The sequence below is a fragment of the Sus scrofa genome, chromosome 15, assembly GCF_054392235.1.
Source record: "Sus scrofa isolate SSC_HxYL_T2T_F1_AM1 chromosome 15, Sscrofa_HxYL_maternal_Yorkshire_Landrace_v2.0, whole genome shotgun sequence".
Taxonomy (NCBI): Eukaryota; Metazoa; Chordata; class Mammalia; order Artiodactyla; family Suidae; genus Sus; species Sus scrofa.
This window is the reverse complement of record NC_139397.1, coordinates 145,147,158-145,159,281: the sequence shown is the minus strand read 5'-3', so window position 1 is coordinate 145,159,281 and position 12,124 is coordinate 145,147,158. Positions and strand designations below refer to the sequence as shown.

General features: G+C 41.8%; 1 protein-coding gene across 50 annotated transcripts in view; it reads left to right on the top strand.

Moving 5' to 3' along the window:
* Nucleotides 1-12,124, top strand: part of TRIP12 (thyroid hormone receptor interactor 12) — a 152,575-nt gene that overhangs the window by 117,684 nt on the left and 22,767 nt on the right. For all 50 annotated transcript variants that reach the window (XM_085000617.1, XM_021075098.2, XM_021075097.2 and 47 more), the window contains 8 exons: nucleotides 1,279-1,507; nucleotides 1,835-1,953; nucleotides 4,472-4,679; nucleotides 7,102-7,202; nucleotides 7,425-7,599; nucleotides 9,191-9,332; nucleotides 10,328-10,519; nucleotides 11,799-11,950. In XM_085000617.1, coding sequence (XP_084856743.1) covers nucleotides 1,279-1,507; nucleotides 1,835-1,953; nucleotides 4,472-4,679; nucleotides 7,102-7,202; nucleotides 7,425-7,599; nucleotides 9,191-9,332; nucleotides 10,328-10,519; nucleotides 11,799-11,950 — 1,318 coding nt within the window. The remainder of the gene's footprint in view (nucleotides 1-1,278; nucleotides 1,508-1,834; nucleotides 1,954-4,471; nucleotides 4,680-7,101; nucleotides 7,203-7,424; nucleotides 7,600-9,190; nucleotides 9,333-10,327; nucleotides 10,520-11,798; nucleotides 11,951-12,124) is intronic.

Below are 12,124 nucleotides of genomic sequence, written 5' to 3'. Positions count from 1 at the left end.
CTGCACCTGGAAGTCTGTACCCCTTAACTTCTCTCATCTATTTCTTTACTCTCCTCACCCCCTCCCCTCTGGCAACCTGTTTGTTCTTTGCAGCCCATGCAGTTTGTTTTGTTTTGTGTTTAAATCTGATCCTTTTATTCCCATCCTACCTCTGGGTCCACACACACCCTATCAGATTAGTTCTTCCAATGTTTTATTTCATACTTACCTACCAAAGTTTTCTTAACTTTTCTTAGAATAAGTGATTGTGGGGTGGTTTTAGTTTGTTTGTTTTTGTTTTTGCTTTTTGCCTTTTTTTTTAGGGCCATGCGCTTGGCATATGGAGGTTCCCAGGCTAGGGCTCGAATCAGAGCTGTAGCTGCCGGCCTACGCCAGAGCCATAGCAACGCGGGATTTGAGCCACGTCTGCTACCTCCACCACAGCTCAAGGCAATGCTGGATCCTTAACCCTCTGAGCAAGGCCAGGGATCGAACCTGCAACCTCATGGATCCTAGTCAGATTCGTTTCTGGGGCGCCTCAAAGGGAACTCCTGTTCCCTGCCCTTCACGGCTTTGTCTTTTATTCCTTCCCTGAGGAATTTAGTTCATTGCTTTTGCATGTCTGGTTTTGGGTGAGGGTCAGCTAACTTTTTCTGAAATGGGCTTACAGTAAATAGCTTTGCAGGCCATGCAGTCTTTGTACTCAGCACCTCTATCATAGCCCCTAAACAGCCATCCACAAGAGGTAGACAAAGGTGTGTTGCAGTGTACTGATAAAATGTGTTTACAGACACAGGTGGTGGCCGGACCGGACTGGGCCAAGCCCTGTTCTGGCACTTTTCCTTCCTCCGTGACCTTTCCCTACACCGTAACCCTTCTAAGCAAAAGGGACAGGTCCTTTTGTTTTTCCATAGTTTCCTGCTAAATACTCACTGTCCATTTCTTGAACTCTCTTTATTTTACCAGTGGTTTAGCTGGTTAATACTGATATGTCCCCAATATTTTGTGGAAAATGTGTTAGCAGCAATAAAAAAGGCACAATATTGTGGTTCCTTGTTCTTCTCAGCCAACCACAATGGTCAGTGTTTGTTTGTTTTTTTAAGATAGCTAGAATTTGTCTTAATGCTGTTTTTTGGCATCTTTATAGACCCCAACTGATAAGTTAATTGCTTTATAATTAATATTTTTATAACATTTCAGATAATTACGTCAGCTTGAATGCTTCATGTTGTTTATTGTGTTTCTAAAATCGGTACCTCTAATAAGATTATACCTTTTTTTTTTTTTTTTTAATTTCAGGTGGATATTCAGAGTTAAAGAAGGATGATGCTCGAGCACAGCTCATGAAAGAGGATCCGGAACTGGCTAAGTCTTTTATTAAGACATTATTTGGTGTTCTTTATGAAGTGTATAGTTCCTCAGCAGGACCTGCGGTCAGACATAAGTGCCTTAGAGCAATTCTTAGGATAATTTATTTCGCGGATGCCGAACTTCTAAAGGATGTCCTGAAAAATCATGCTGTTTCAAGGTGTGTTCATGAAAGTGGCGAAAACATTTTAGAAATCTGAAGTCTCTGCAAATAACTTCAGAGATCTTTAAAGAAATAATATGGAAAAAAATACTCAGAACTCCGTGTATTTGGAGACTCTTGAGCCCTTCGTTGTCTTTCCGTATTCACAAACTCCTGTGATAAAGAGTGAATGAGGTGTAGAAGTTGAGCGTTTAAGAGAAATTCTTGTTTTAGTGGACTGGTTTCACAATTTAAATGTTTTGCTCTCAAATTTAAAGTAGTATGGCCAGCGATAATGATCAAATTCAGACAAATGTTTTATATGCCAATGCTTTCTTTTTTTAGTCACATTGCTTCCATGCTATCGAGCCAAGACCTGAAGATTGTCGTTGGAGCTCTTCAGATGGCAGAGATATTAATGCAGAAGTTACCTGATATTTTTAGTGTTTACTTCAGAAGGGAAGGTAATGCCATTCGCCAGAATTAATTCATGGTTAATCTCCTAGCCCACGTAGCATTTCAGTTAGAAGTACAGTTACAATCTATAGAAGATATTTGCACTCTTGTAACTCAAATACAAGACATGTGTCTTTTGTAAATCTTGCATTACCGCTTATGTGAGATCCACTGTCAGTCGATGAACACTTAGTGTCGGTGATTTGAGTGTTTATGGCCCAAAAGCAATCATTGGCTTTTCTTGCGGTGCTAATAACATACAGTTGCCTCTGCAGATTATCTTTGAAAAAGTCAGAGGTCACTTTCTTTCCTCATGAATCCTATTAGTAGATCCGAACTGTTGTAAAAGGGATTATTTTTTACTTCATTGTGGGGATAATGGAGCATTTTGAGGCTTGTAATCTGTAGAAAACACTTGGTGTAGTCCTCTAATTGGAGGAATTTCACTGTTGAAATTAGCCTAGGGTACATGGCACTTTGCCACCGTCTTCTTGGAGACCTCAGAGATGAAACTTATCACACTCATTCAGGTATTTGCTCCTTTTCTTTTTCTTTTCTTTTTTTTTTTTTTTTTTGCCATTTCTTGGGCCGCTCCTGCGGCAAATGGAGCTTCCCAGGCTAGGGGTCTAATCGGAGCTGTAGCCTTTGGCCTATGCCAGAGCCACAGCAATGCCAGATCCAAGCCGTGTCTGCAACCTACACCGCAGCTCACAGCAACACCGGATCCTTAACCCACTGAGCGAGGCCAGGGATCGAACCCGCAACCTCATGGTTCCTAGTCGGATTCGTTAACCACTGAGCCACGACGGGAACTCCTGTTTTCTCCTTTTCAAAACTGAAAAGACCAACAGAAATTTCTGTATGGCTCTTTTGTTTTTTTAGGATGGCTTGGTCTTACGAGGATACAGAAAATAATGGTATTTTCCCCTCATGTAATACTTAGGTTTATCTTCAATCTTAGAAACAGCCCTAGTTCTTTAAGCATATGATCTGTTTTCCGTTCTTTTGATCACCTTTTCTTGCATTGGATTTCTTTTCTACATCTTGAGACTGTAATAGACATGCTAGTGTAATAGGATTGAATCCTGTGGAAAGACATTTCATGTCTGTTATTAGCTCTGTTCTAACAATAGTTGTCAAAAAATCCAACTCTGTACATTTGCGTGAATTAGAAGGCGAAACTCTCCCCTCCCCATGGATGGTAACTATGGTCAGCAAATCAGGTGTATGTACATTTTCTGGGCTCACACAGACACACGGTATGTGTTCTGGTTTCCAGCCTTAGATAATCTTGTATTTTCCACTCTGTATTTTGTTTTTGGTTTTCTGTTTTTGTCGTTGTTTGCTTTTAGTTGCTTCCTGATTTGGAAGCATGCCTGACTCAGTCTTTTTTTCCAAAGTGTTTTTTTTTTCCCTAAACTTAGATGGAATCAGCTATGCCTTCAGATTTAATTTCCCACCAATTTTATATAGCATATCTATAATGAAGTGTATGGAGGAATCTAGACTAGTTGTACTCCTTTGAGTCTGGGTTGTTTCACTTTTCTTTCAGGCTCCACTTACATGTCACTTAATTGTTGAAGATATTCCTTGCCTTCTAGAGTTTTTAGGTCCCCTACTGTATTCTCCAACAGCAGTGTATCTTCCTTCTCATAAGAAGGTCATTCTTCGTTTGTAATTTCTTGCTCATTGGTTGATAAGTGCCCTGAATCCATTTTTCTTAGCCATGGCCAGATCCTTAGTGCCTAGCACACAATCTGGGATATGATTGCTACAAATAATACTTGCGGGGCAAATACCTGATGTGTGAATTCATTCAGATATCTTTTTTTTTTTTTTTTTTTAGCAGTTTGATTTTTTTTTTTTTAATAATAAGAGGAATCTGATGGAAAGCTCTGGACTTGTGAATGTGTGAACATGCACTCACATTTGTTCAGACACACAGATTTGCATATAAGTTTACATGCTGATACTCAGGTGCACCCCTTTGTATTCCTCCCTGCTCACCTCCTCAATGCACAGCCTGCCACGGTGCCAATATAAACCCCTGCCTTCCAAGTTACTGTTCAGTTCTCCGAGGATGTGAAAATCACCATCCCTTAATAGCTGGTGGTCTCTTTTTTTGGCAGCGGTGTTACTGGGATCTTGTCTTTTTGTAGCATTTGAAGTTAATTAATGGATGTAGATCCTTTTCTCCCCTTCTGGCTATCAAGCCGTGGCTACACTGCCTTTCCTTAATTGCTTATTGTTTTTATGATGGGTGTTTTAAATTTCCAGTAGGACTTTACTTGTGACCCATTAAATATCCTGTAATGGGGGTTTTGAAGATATTTAGTATAAATGGCCTTTAATTTTGAATTTGCCTGTTAGTTTTCTGAATGGAGTCAGGTCACCTAAAGTTATTTTCCTGTCTGCCGAGAACTTTTTATTCATTCCTTCTAAAGCAGTATCAGCATTTAGGGACCTTGTCGTGATGGGGAGGCGGTCCTGATGAACCCATCCTCTTTTTAATCTCTCTGCTTGCAGGTGTAATGCATCAAGTGAAACACTTAGCAGAATCGGAATCATTGTTGACAAGTCCACCAAAGGCGTGTACGAATGGGTCGGGATCCTTGGGGTCCACGACGTCGGTCAGCAGTGGAACAGCCACGGCTGCCACTAACGCCACAGCTGACCTGGGGTCCCCCAGCTTGCAGCACAGCAGAGACGATTCTTTAGATCTGAGCCCTCAAGGGTAAGTCCGAATTCTGCAGTGATTCCTGTGCCCTTTGCCTTGAACTCTGCCCTGGTACCTGAGACTCACACAGGGAGCTCAATGGCAAAATGTTATGGACAGTGTGCATTTTCTATTTTTCCATCTATAGTTGGTTAGATATGTGATGAGAATGGGAAGAAAACTGAACGTTTATTGGAAGCCTGTATTGAGCCAAGCTCAGGAACCACAGAGAGAGACAGACGGTTTCGCCATTGACGTCCAAGGGAACCGAGGCTTCCGGGAGCTAAACGACTGGCATAGTGTCATGTGCTTATTTTACAGAGGCAGGATCTAAGCCCACATCTCTGATTCCATAACCTTGCGAACATGTGCTGTATCACTTTGAGCCATCTAGATAGTGTTCTGATGAAAAATAGTAAAAATCGGAATTTTTAGAATGTAAAGGAGAAGAGACCCTGATTTCCTGTTTACCTTTAGTTGGCAAATGAGAAACTTTGCTCTTAATAAAGGAAAATGGGGGTTCTTAAAGAAAATTCTCTGCCTCCACCTCATTTTTGTTTTTTAATCCCTCTGTTGTATTGTGCTGCTGAGAACATCATCAGACCCTCCTGTTGGTTTTCATTTTGTTGCTTTGAAACAAATCACACTCTTTTTTCGTGTGTTTGTTTGTTTGTTTTTGTTTTTGCCTTTTAGGGCCACACCCGAGGCATACGGAGGTTCCCAGGCTAGGGGTTCGAGCTATAGCCACCTACAACACAGCTCACAACAACGCCAGATCCTTAACCCACTGAGTGAGGCCAGGGATGGAACCCGCAACCTCATGGTTTCTAGTCGGATTCGTTTCTACTGAGCCAGGACGGGAACTCCCAAATCACACTCTTGAAGTCTTTTTGTTTCTTTGATGCTAGAAACCTAATATTGCTGTGCGAATGGTGCAGGGTGAAGCAAATGCAGTTGTAAAGTTGGGAGTGGACTCGTCCTAATCCTCCTCTTTACCTCCCTCTAAGCTACAAAGTAGATTTTGGTAAAACGTGTAGTAATACTTAATGAAGGGAGTCCAAAGATGTAATCTAAACTGTCACGGTATCCCTGTCCTGTGAGGCTAGGCTGTTCAAGATCCCAGCTGCTTTTGGTGCGCTTGCCTCCTCTGGTTTAAATATGAATTTCAGCAATTCTGGGGCCTCTGGCAGAGTGACTGTTGTTTTAGGAAGCTGCTGGGTTTAGGTAGGTGGCACCCTGTCATGGGCCCAGTCCAGGGAATTTGGACCTAGAGAATTCTGGGGACAACGACTCCTTCCCTGTTCAAGTTGGATTTGTCTTGCCAGTTTCCCTCTCAGCCTTGCCTGCCTCTCTGTGTCCTCCCCAGCCCGACACCCTGCTCTGGCTGCAGCGGTAACCTTAAGTGATTGCAGGGTTTTACTGTATCGCACAGGCCCGGTGCGTTGGATGTATCATTGGTGCTTCTCAGTAAAATGTGATGCAGCTCAGACAAAGGCAGTATTTGTCTAAAGCCACTTTAAATTAAGGAATGAGACTTGATTTGGGTTCTGACAGTTGATGATTGTAATAACATTCTGATGCTTTCAGAGTTTTAAGTGGTTCCTTTCTCTTAGTTAATATAAATTTATAAAAGTGGAATTGTTTCATTTTTACTCATCCTGATTGTCCAGGTATATTGAACATAGTATAAGTGTTTTTAGTAGACATATCACGTTAGAAAACTTTTAAACGTTTTTGGCAAAATTTTCTTCCTTGGCTCATCGACCAATTAACCCTGAGCTTTTTTTCATCTTTTCCATCTTCTGTATCTTTGTTAATTCTATTTAAACTGTTTCTAGTGTTAAGAATAGTGAAAAGAGTACACAAAGGCCACGTGTGTTCTGTTTTGCTACATTTGTTGACAGATACTTTTGAATTTTTTAAAAAAGATGTTTATAACTTCATTCATTTAGAATGTTATTGCCATTACACACCATGTAATTACTTTGGGCTGGGTAGCAGTGGAAATTAGTTTAATAGTAGTAATATTCAGTGCTATGTGTGTTTAACTTACTGTCACTTACGTTAGGGAAATTTAACACAAAATTGTTTTTCTTGTTTATGATTGTGTAGTTAATATTGGTTTTTTGCATTGTATTTTTGTTTTATACACTTTACATGTGTACTGTATTTTATAATGGAGCACTGTATTGTATAATGGAGTTTAACACAGTGTCATCCTATAGTTACCTATTTTCTCAACTGATCATTTCTGTGTCTGTCCGTTTCTAAAACATGACTGGTACAGAGCTGGCATTAAATACTCACTAAATGAAACAACACTGTATTATGGCAGTATTTTATAACACATGATGTCTTCCGTTTTAGCTTGCTCTTAGATCAGTGACGGTAACTAAATCAGGATAATTGCTAAATTTATCCCATGTTTTCCCATTGATAGTCGATTAAGTGATGTTCTAAAAAGAAAACGACTGCCAAAACGAGGATCGAGAAGGCCAAAGTATTCACCTCCAAGAGATGATGATAAAGTAGACAATCAAGGTAACCTTGGCAATGAAACTGGGAGGTAAGGGAGAGGTGGCGGCAGCTGCGGACGCGCACGGCGTTGAAAATGCCGATAGCTCTGAGGCATGCTTGCGTCCACTGCATTCCCAGCGGTCTTCGTTCTTCCAGCTAATTAACCTGTTAAGAGTAGGAATCTTAAAATTCCGTCGGTTTTCATCAGTTACCCAAGATGATTCAATCACCTCTCTCTTTTCATAGCTAAAAGCCCCACCACGACTCAGTCACCGAAATCTTCTTTCCTGGCAAGCTTGAATCCAAAAACGTGGGGTCGGCTAAGCGCGCAGTCCAACAGCAACAACATTGAGCCGGCTCGAACTGCGGGGGTTAGTGGACTTGCCAGGGCCGCCTCAAAGGACACCATATCCAATAATAGGTGAGGTGGGGGAGGTTCTGTGCTCTTCTGTTCTTAACCTCGAGAAACCGCACAGTATTTCAGTTAGTTATGAAACATGCTCAGCGATGGAGCAGAGTCTGAATTCTTAAACCCTGTGGCTGGCTTTGTCCTGTGTTCCAGAATTAGATTATAAAATTCCTTTCAAGGAGTTGCCGTCATGGCTCAGTGGTTAATGAACCCGACTAAGAACCATGAGGTTTTAGGGTTTGATCCCTGGCCTCGCTCAGTGGGTTAGGGATCCAGCAGCGTTGCCGTGAGCTGTGGTGTAGGTTGCAGACACGGCTCGGATCCCGAGTTGCTGTGGCTGTGGCGTAGGCCAGCAGCTACCCTTCCGATTAGGCCCCTAGCCTGGGAATCTCCATATGCTGCAGATGCAGCCCTAAAAAAGACAAAAAGACAAAAATAAATAAAAATAAAATTCCTTTCAATATGTCTACTTGGGGAGTTCCCGTCGTGGCTCAGTGGTTAATGAATCTGACTGGGAACCATGGGACTGCTGGGTTCGATGCCTGGCCTCGCTCAGTGGGTTGAGGATCTGGCGTTGCCGTGAGCTGTGGTGTGGGTCCAGGACGTGGCTCGGATCCCGTGTTGCTGTGGGTGTAGGCCAGTGGCTGCAGCTCCGATTAGACCCCTACCCTGGGAACCTCCATATGCTGTGAGCGTGGCCCTAGAAAAAGGCAAAAAAATAAAAAAATAAATAAGTCAGTATGTCTCATTGGGAGTTGTGCATGTTCAAATCCAAATAAATTCCCTTCCCTCTAAACCTGTTCCTTGGTTTTCTTCTGGACAAGGGAAAGCTGACATGTTTCTTGTCACACACGCGCTCGTGTTTCATGCCCTCCTCTACCTTCTGCAGTGGAAGCTTAGAACTCTGTCAGCTAAACTATTTCACACCAATTAATGGCTTTAAAAAAATTGTTTCTTTAAAATCTTTTTGGCTCCGGGTGTAACATACCAACAAGGATTAGTTCCTTTGCAGATAAGACATTGTTTAAAGATCACATTCCATTGGGAGAACAAACAGGCTCTTTCTGTTTGGTTGATTGCTTTGGTTCGTGGTTTTGAACTTCAGTTAATAAAAACAATTAAGCAAATATATTTCTGAAGCCATCAGACTTTGTCACTTCAACGTCGAGTTCTCCCTTGCCTAATTGTGCACCTGATAGGGGCGTGTTTGTGGTCTGCCTGTAGTTCTCACTCCAGCTCTCCAGGAAGCCCCAGGGGCAATGCAGATGTGTCTGTACCTGAGGAAACAGCCGTGTGAAATGGCTGTCAAGCGAACAGTTGGGGAACCGTTAGGTTGTAAAGTCCCAAGAAGTTAGAACTGTTTCGTTAGTCTTCAGTAACGGGATGACCTGAAGTGTGTTTTAGGTACCTGTGCGTTTTTCTAGGTGTATCTTAGCCCAGTTTCAAACCGAAACCTCATTGGGTTGATGTGACTCTGAATTTATTAGTCTATCAGCATAAGGCTGAAAGGATTTTAAACGTAGCAACTCTTTGCCTTTGATCAGAAGTTATCATTGAAATCCTTTCTGCACCCCGTGACTTAATATCTTTTTTCTTCTTGCAGGGAAAAAATTAAAGGTTGGATTAAAGAGCAGGCGCATAAATTTGTGGAGCGTTATTTCAGTTCCGAGAACATGGATGGAAGCAACCCTGCGCTGAATGTCCTCCAGAGACTTTGTGCTGCGACTGAACAACTCAACCTCCAGGTACCTGGCTGCTGCATTGGGCTCGTCCCTATCTCTCTCTCCTGGCACCTCTTCCGTCCTGCTCTTGCCTGCCTTGGTGGCTCTGGCTTTGCACGGGTCTGGCTAGCCTGGATTGACTTTTCAGCCAGACGCGTAGATTTTGCGCTTACCTTTCTCTCACTTGTCCCTTGACTTTCATACTTCATTATTTTATCCTGAAATGTGCTGGAATTCCGGTCTTTGATGACTCTTTTTCCTTCACCTTCCGTATTTCTTGACAAATGAAGAGACTTAAGAAATGTCCCCAAGCACATCTCTTCCCGAAGTCCTTCCTCTTCAGCTGCAGGTATTAGTGGTGATAGGACCCTCTTAACCTCTCTTTGCTTGGGGCCTGAGAGTAGTCAGAGAGGGTAGAGATTTAAAAAAGCCTTTTGTGTTTCATCTGATTTTTTTTTTTTATGTTTTTGATATATTCTGAGCAGTTTCAGTAGTACATGTTTTTCTAAGAAATTGTCTGTTTCATACTTGCTTGCTTTTTTTTTTTTTTTTGGCTACAGCAGTGACAATGCCAGATCCTTAACTCACTGAGCCACCGGGAAACTCCAGAAATTGTCTATTTCATTCAGACTTGTACTACAAATGTATTACTATGAAGCCACACCTTGAACACTTACGCCTTTTCATTTTAGTGTTAGAGCTTTTTATTCCTCAACTTGTAGTCTCATCTTTTTTTTTTTTTTTTTTTTTTTTTTTTTTTTTTTTATACAACTACATTGATTAAATGTGAAGACTTTTCAGAAGGGACCCTGGATTTCTGTGGTGAAACAGAAACATTTGGTGCATGTGTGCGCCCGTGAGGATGTTTTTCAGGGATCTGCTAAGGGTGCACCCCTTCCCCCGCCTTCTCTTTTAAAGTGTTGAGAACATGTCCACTTGCTTTTGGGGAAATGTGAATTGTGCATTTAATAAGGGCTCTTTAAATCGGTGTAGAAATACTGTTTCCCACTCTTTTTCAGGTGGATGGTGGAGCTGAGTGCCTTGTAGAAATCCGTAGCATAGTCTCAGAGTCAGATGTTTCATCGTTTGAAATCCAGCATAGTGGATTTGTGAAGCAGCTGTTGCTTTATTTGACCTCTAAAAGTGAAAAGGATGCTGTGAGCAGAGAGATCAGATTAAAGAGATTCCTTCATGTGTTTTTTTCTTCTCCAGTAAGTTATCTAATAATATTGCCTGTGTGTCTTTTTAAACATCATTGTTCACTCATGTGTGTACTTTCATCCCCGTTTCCAGTGGTTGTTGGTCAAGACACGAAGTAAAGTTTTTAGCTCGCTTAGGACACACAGTTGGAGTCCCTGGTCTTGTATATATCAGGGAAACAGTAAAACAACAAAGCAGTGGTGTAATGACACAAGTGCCCTCTTCTGTGGTCAGTGTATCTTGAGTCTTTGTTCTTCTGTAAGACAAGCCATCAATAGTAGTCTCTCACTTGAGTGAATTTTATTCTCAGTATTGCTTGTAAACATATTGTAGTTTGCAGTGTATTTTTTTAAGGGAAGTGCAATAGATATAATGTAGCTGGAAACGTAAGATAAGTAGACAGTGCATTTCTCTCTTGTGTGTAAAACACAGAACTGACAGTTTTGCGGAAGGGTACTTGGTCACCATTTATAACGTGGGTATGAGACCAGAAGTCACAGAGCAGTTCCACTTCCTCCACCCTCAGTGAGTGAGAGCGGGAGTCACCTGGACACCGTTAGCATCATCCTGCTTGTTTACAATGGCTTACGAGAAGGCATCCCTGTGGAACTTTCTCTGGATCCACCTGTGTAATAGGCTAAGGACAACGCTCGGCTGTGTTGGTGACACTGTGTCACCTTGCCTTTTCCGTGTTGGCAGGTGTCTGAGCACTGCTCTCTTATTTTAATTTGTGAGGCTACCTAAAGCAGAATTGACATTTGTTTGAGAATCATTAGATGTGCAGAAATTGTGGATGTGGTTTTTTTTCTTTATCATGCTTAAAATTGTGTACAGTTCTGTGGTCTCTTACCTGAAACTCCTTAGAGCTGAATGGGTTTCTCGAATTCTCCCATACACTGTATTTGCCGTGTGTTACCTGATGTCCTCAGCGAATTCTGAATAGTACTCCACACACATTAAATATCTTTACAGCAAAACTTGACTATTCCTACTAAATGAAGGTAAATAAAGACTGCTAATAGCCTTGTATCTGTCTGAGTCAGGTTTCACCACTGAGTGCGTTGTGTTTTCAGGCCTTTTGGATCTAGGAATTATGAATACGGCATTGGAGGCCTATACAGAAAGACTGTCTTTGTTGCAATAATTTATATGAAAACATCGTTCTGACCAAATGCATCTAAAAAGATCCAGTAGATTAGATCTTTTGTAAAACTGCCTATTAAATGTTCCTGTTGAGCATTTCGTTTTCAAGAGGCCTCGCTTAACTGAGTGGTTTATTTGTGACTTTAGCTTCCTGGAGAAGAGCCCATTGGAAGAGTAGAACCAGTGGGCAGTGCCCCTCTGTTGGCGTTAGTTCACAAGATGAACAACTGCCTCAGTCAGATGGAACAATTTCCAGTCAAAGTGCATGACTTCCCCAGTGGGAACGGGACGGGTGGCAGGTAAGGATCATCGCCTGGGCGCGCCCTTGGCGTTCGTTCATCTGCTGCCGTAATGTGGCAAGAGGTCTGGGACCGTTTTGCACTGAAGAAATTACATATTCTCAAACGTGAATCCATTTATACCTCGAAAATCCTACCTCGTGTCTTAAACATGACGGGTTTTGAAAATATAAA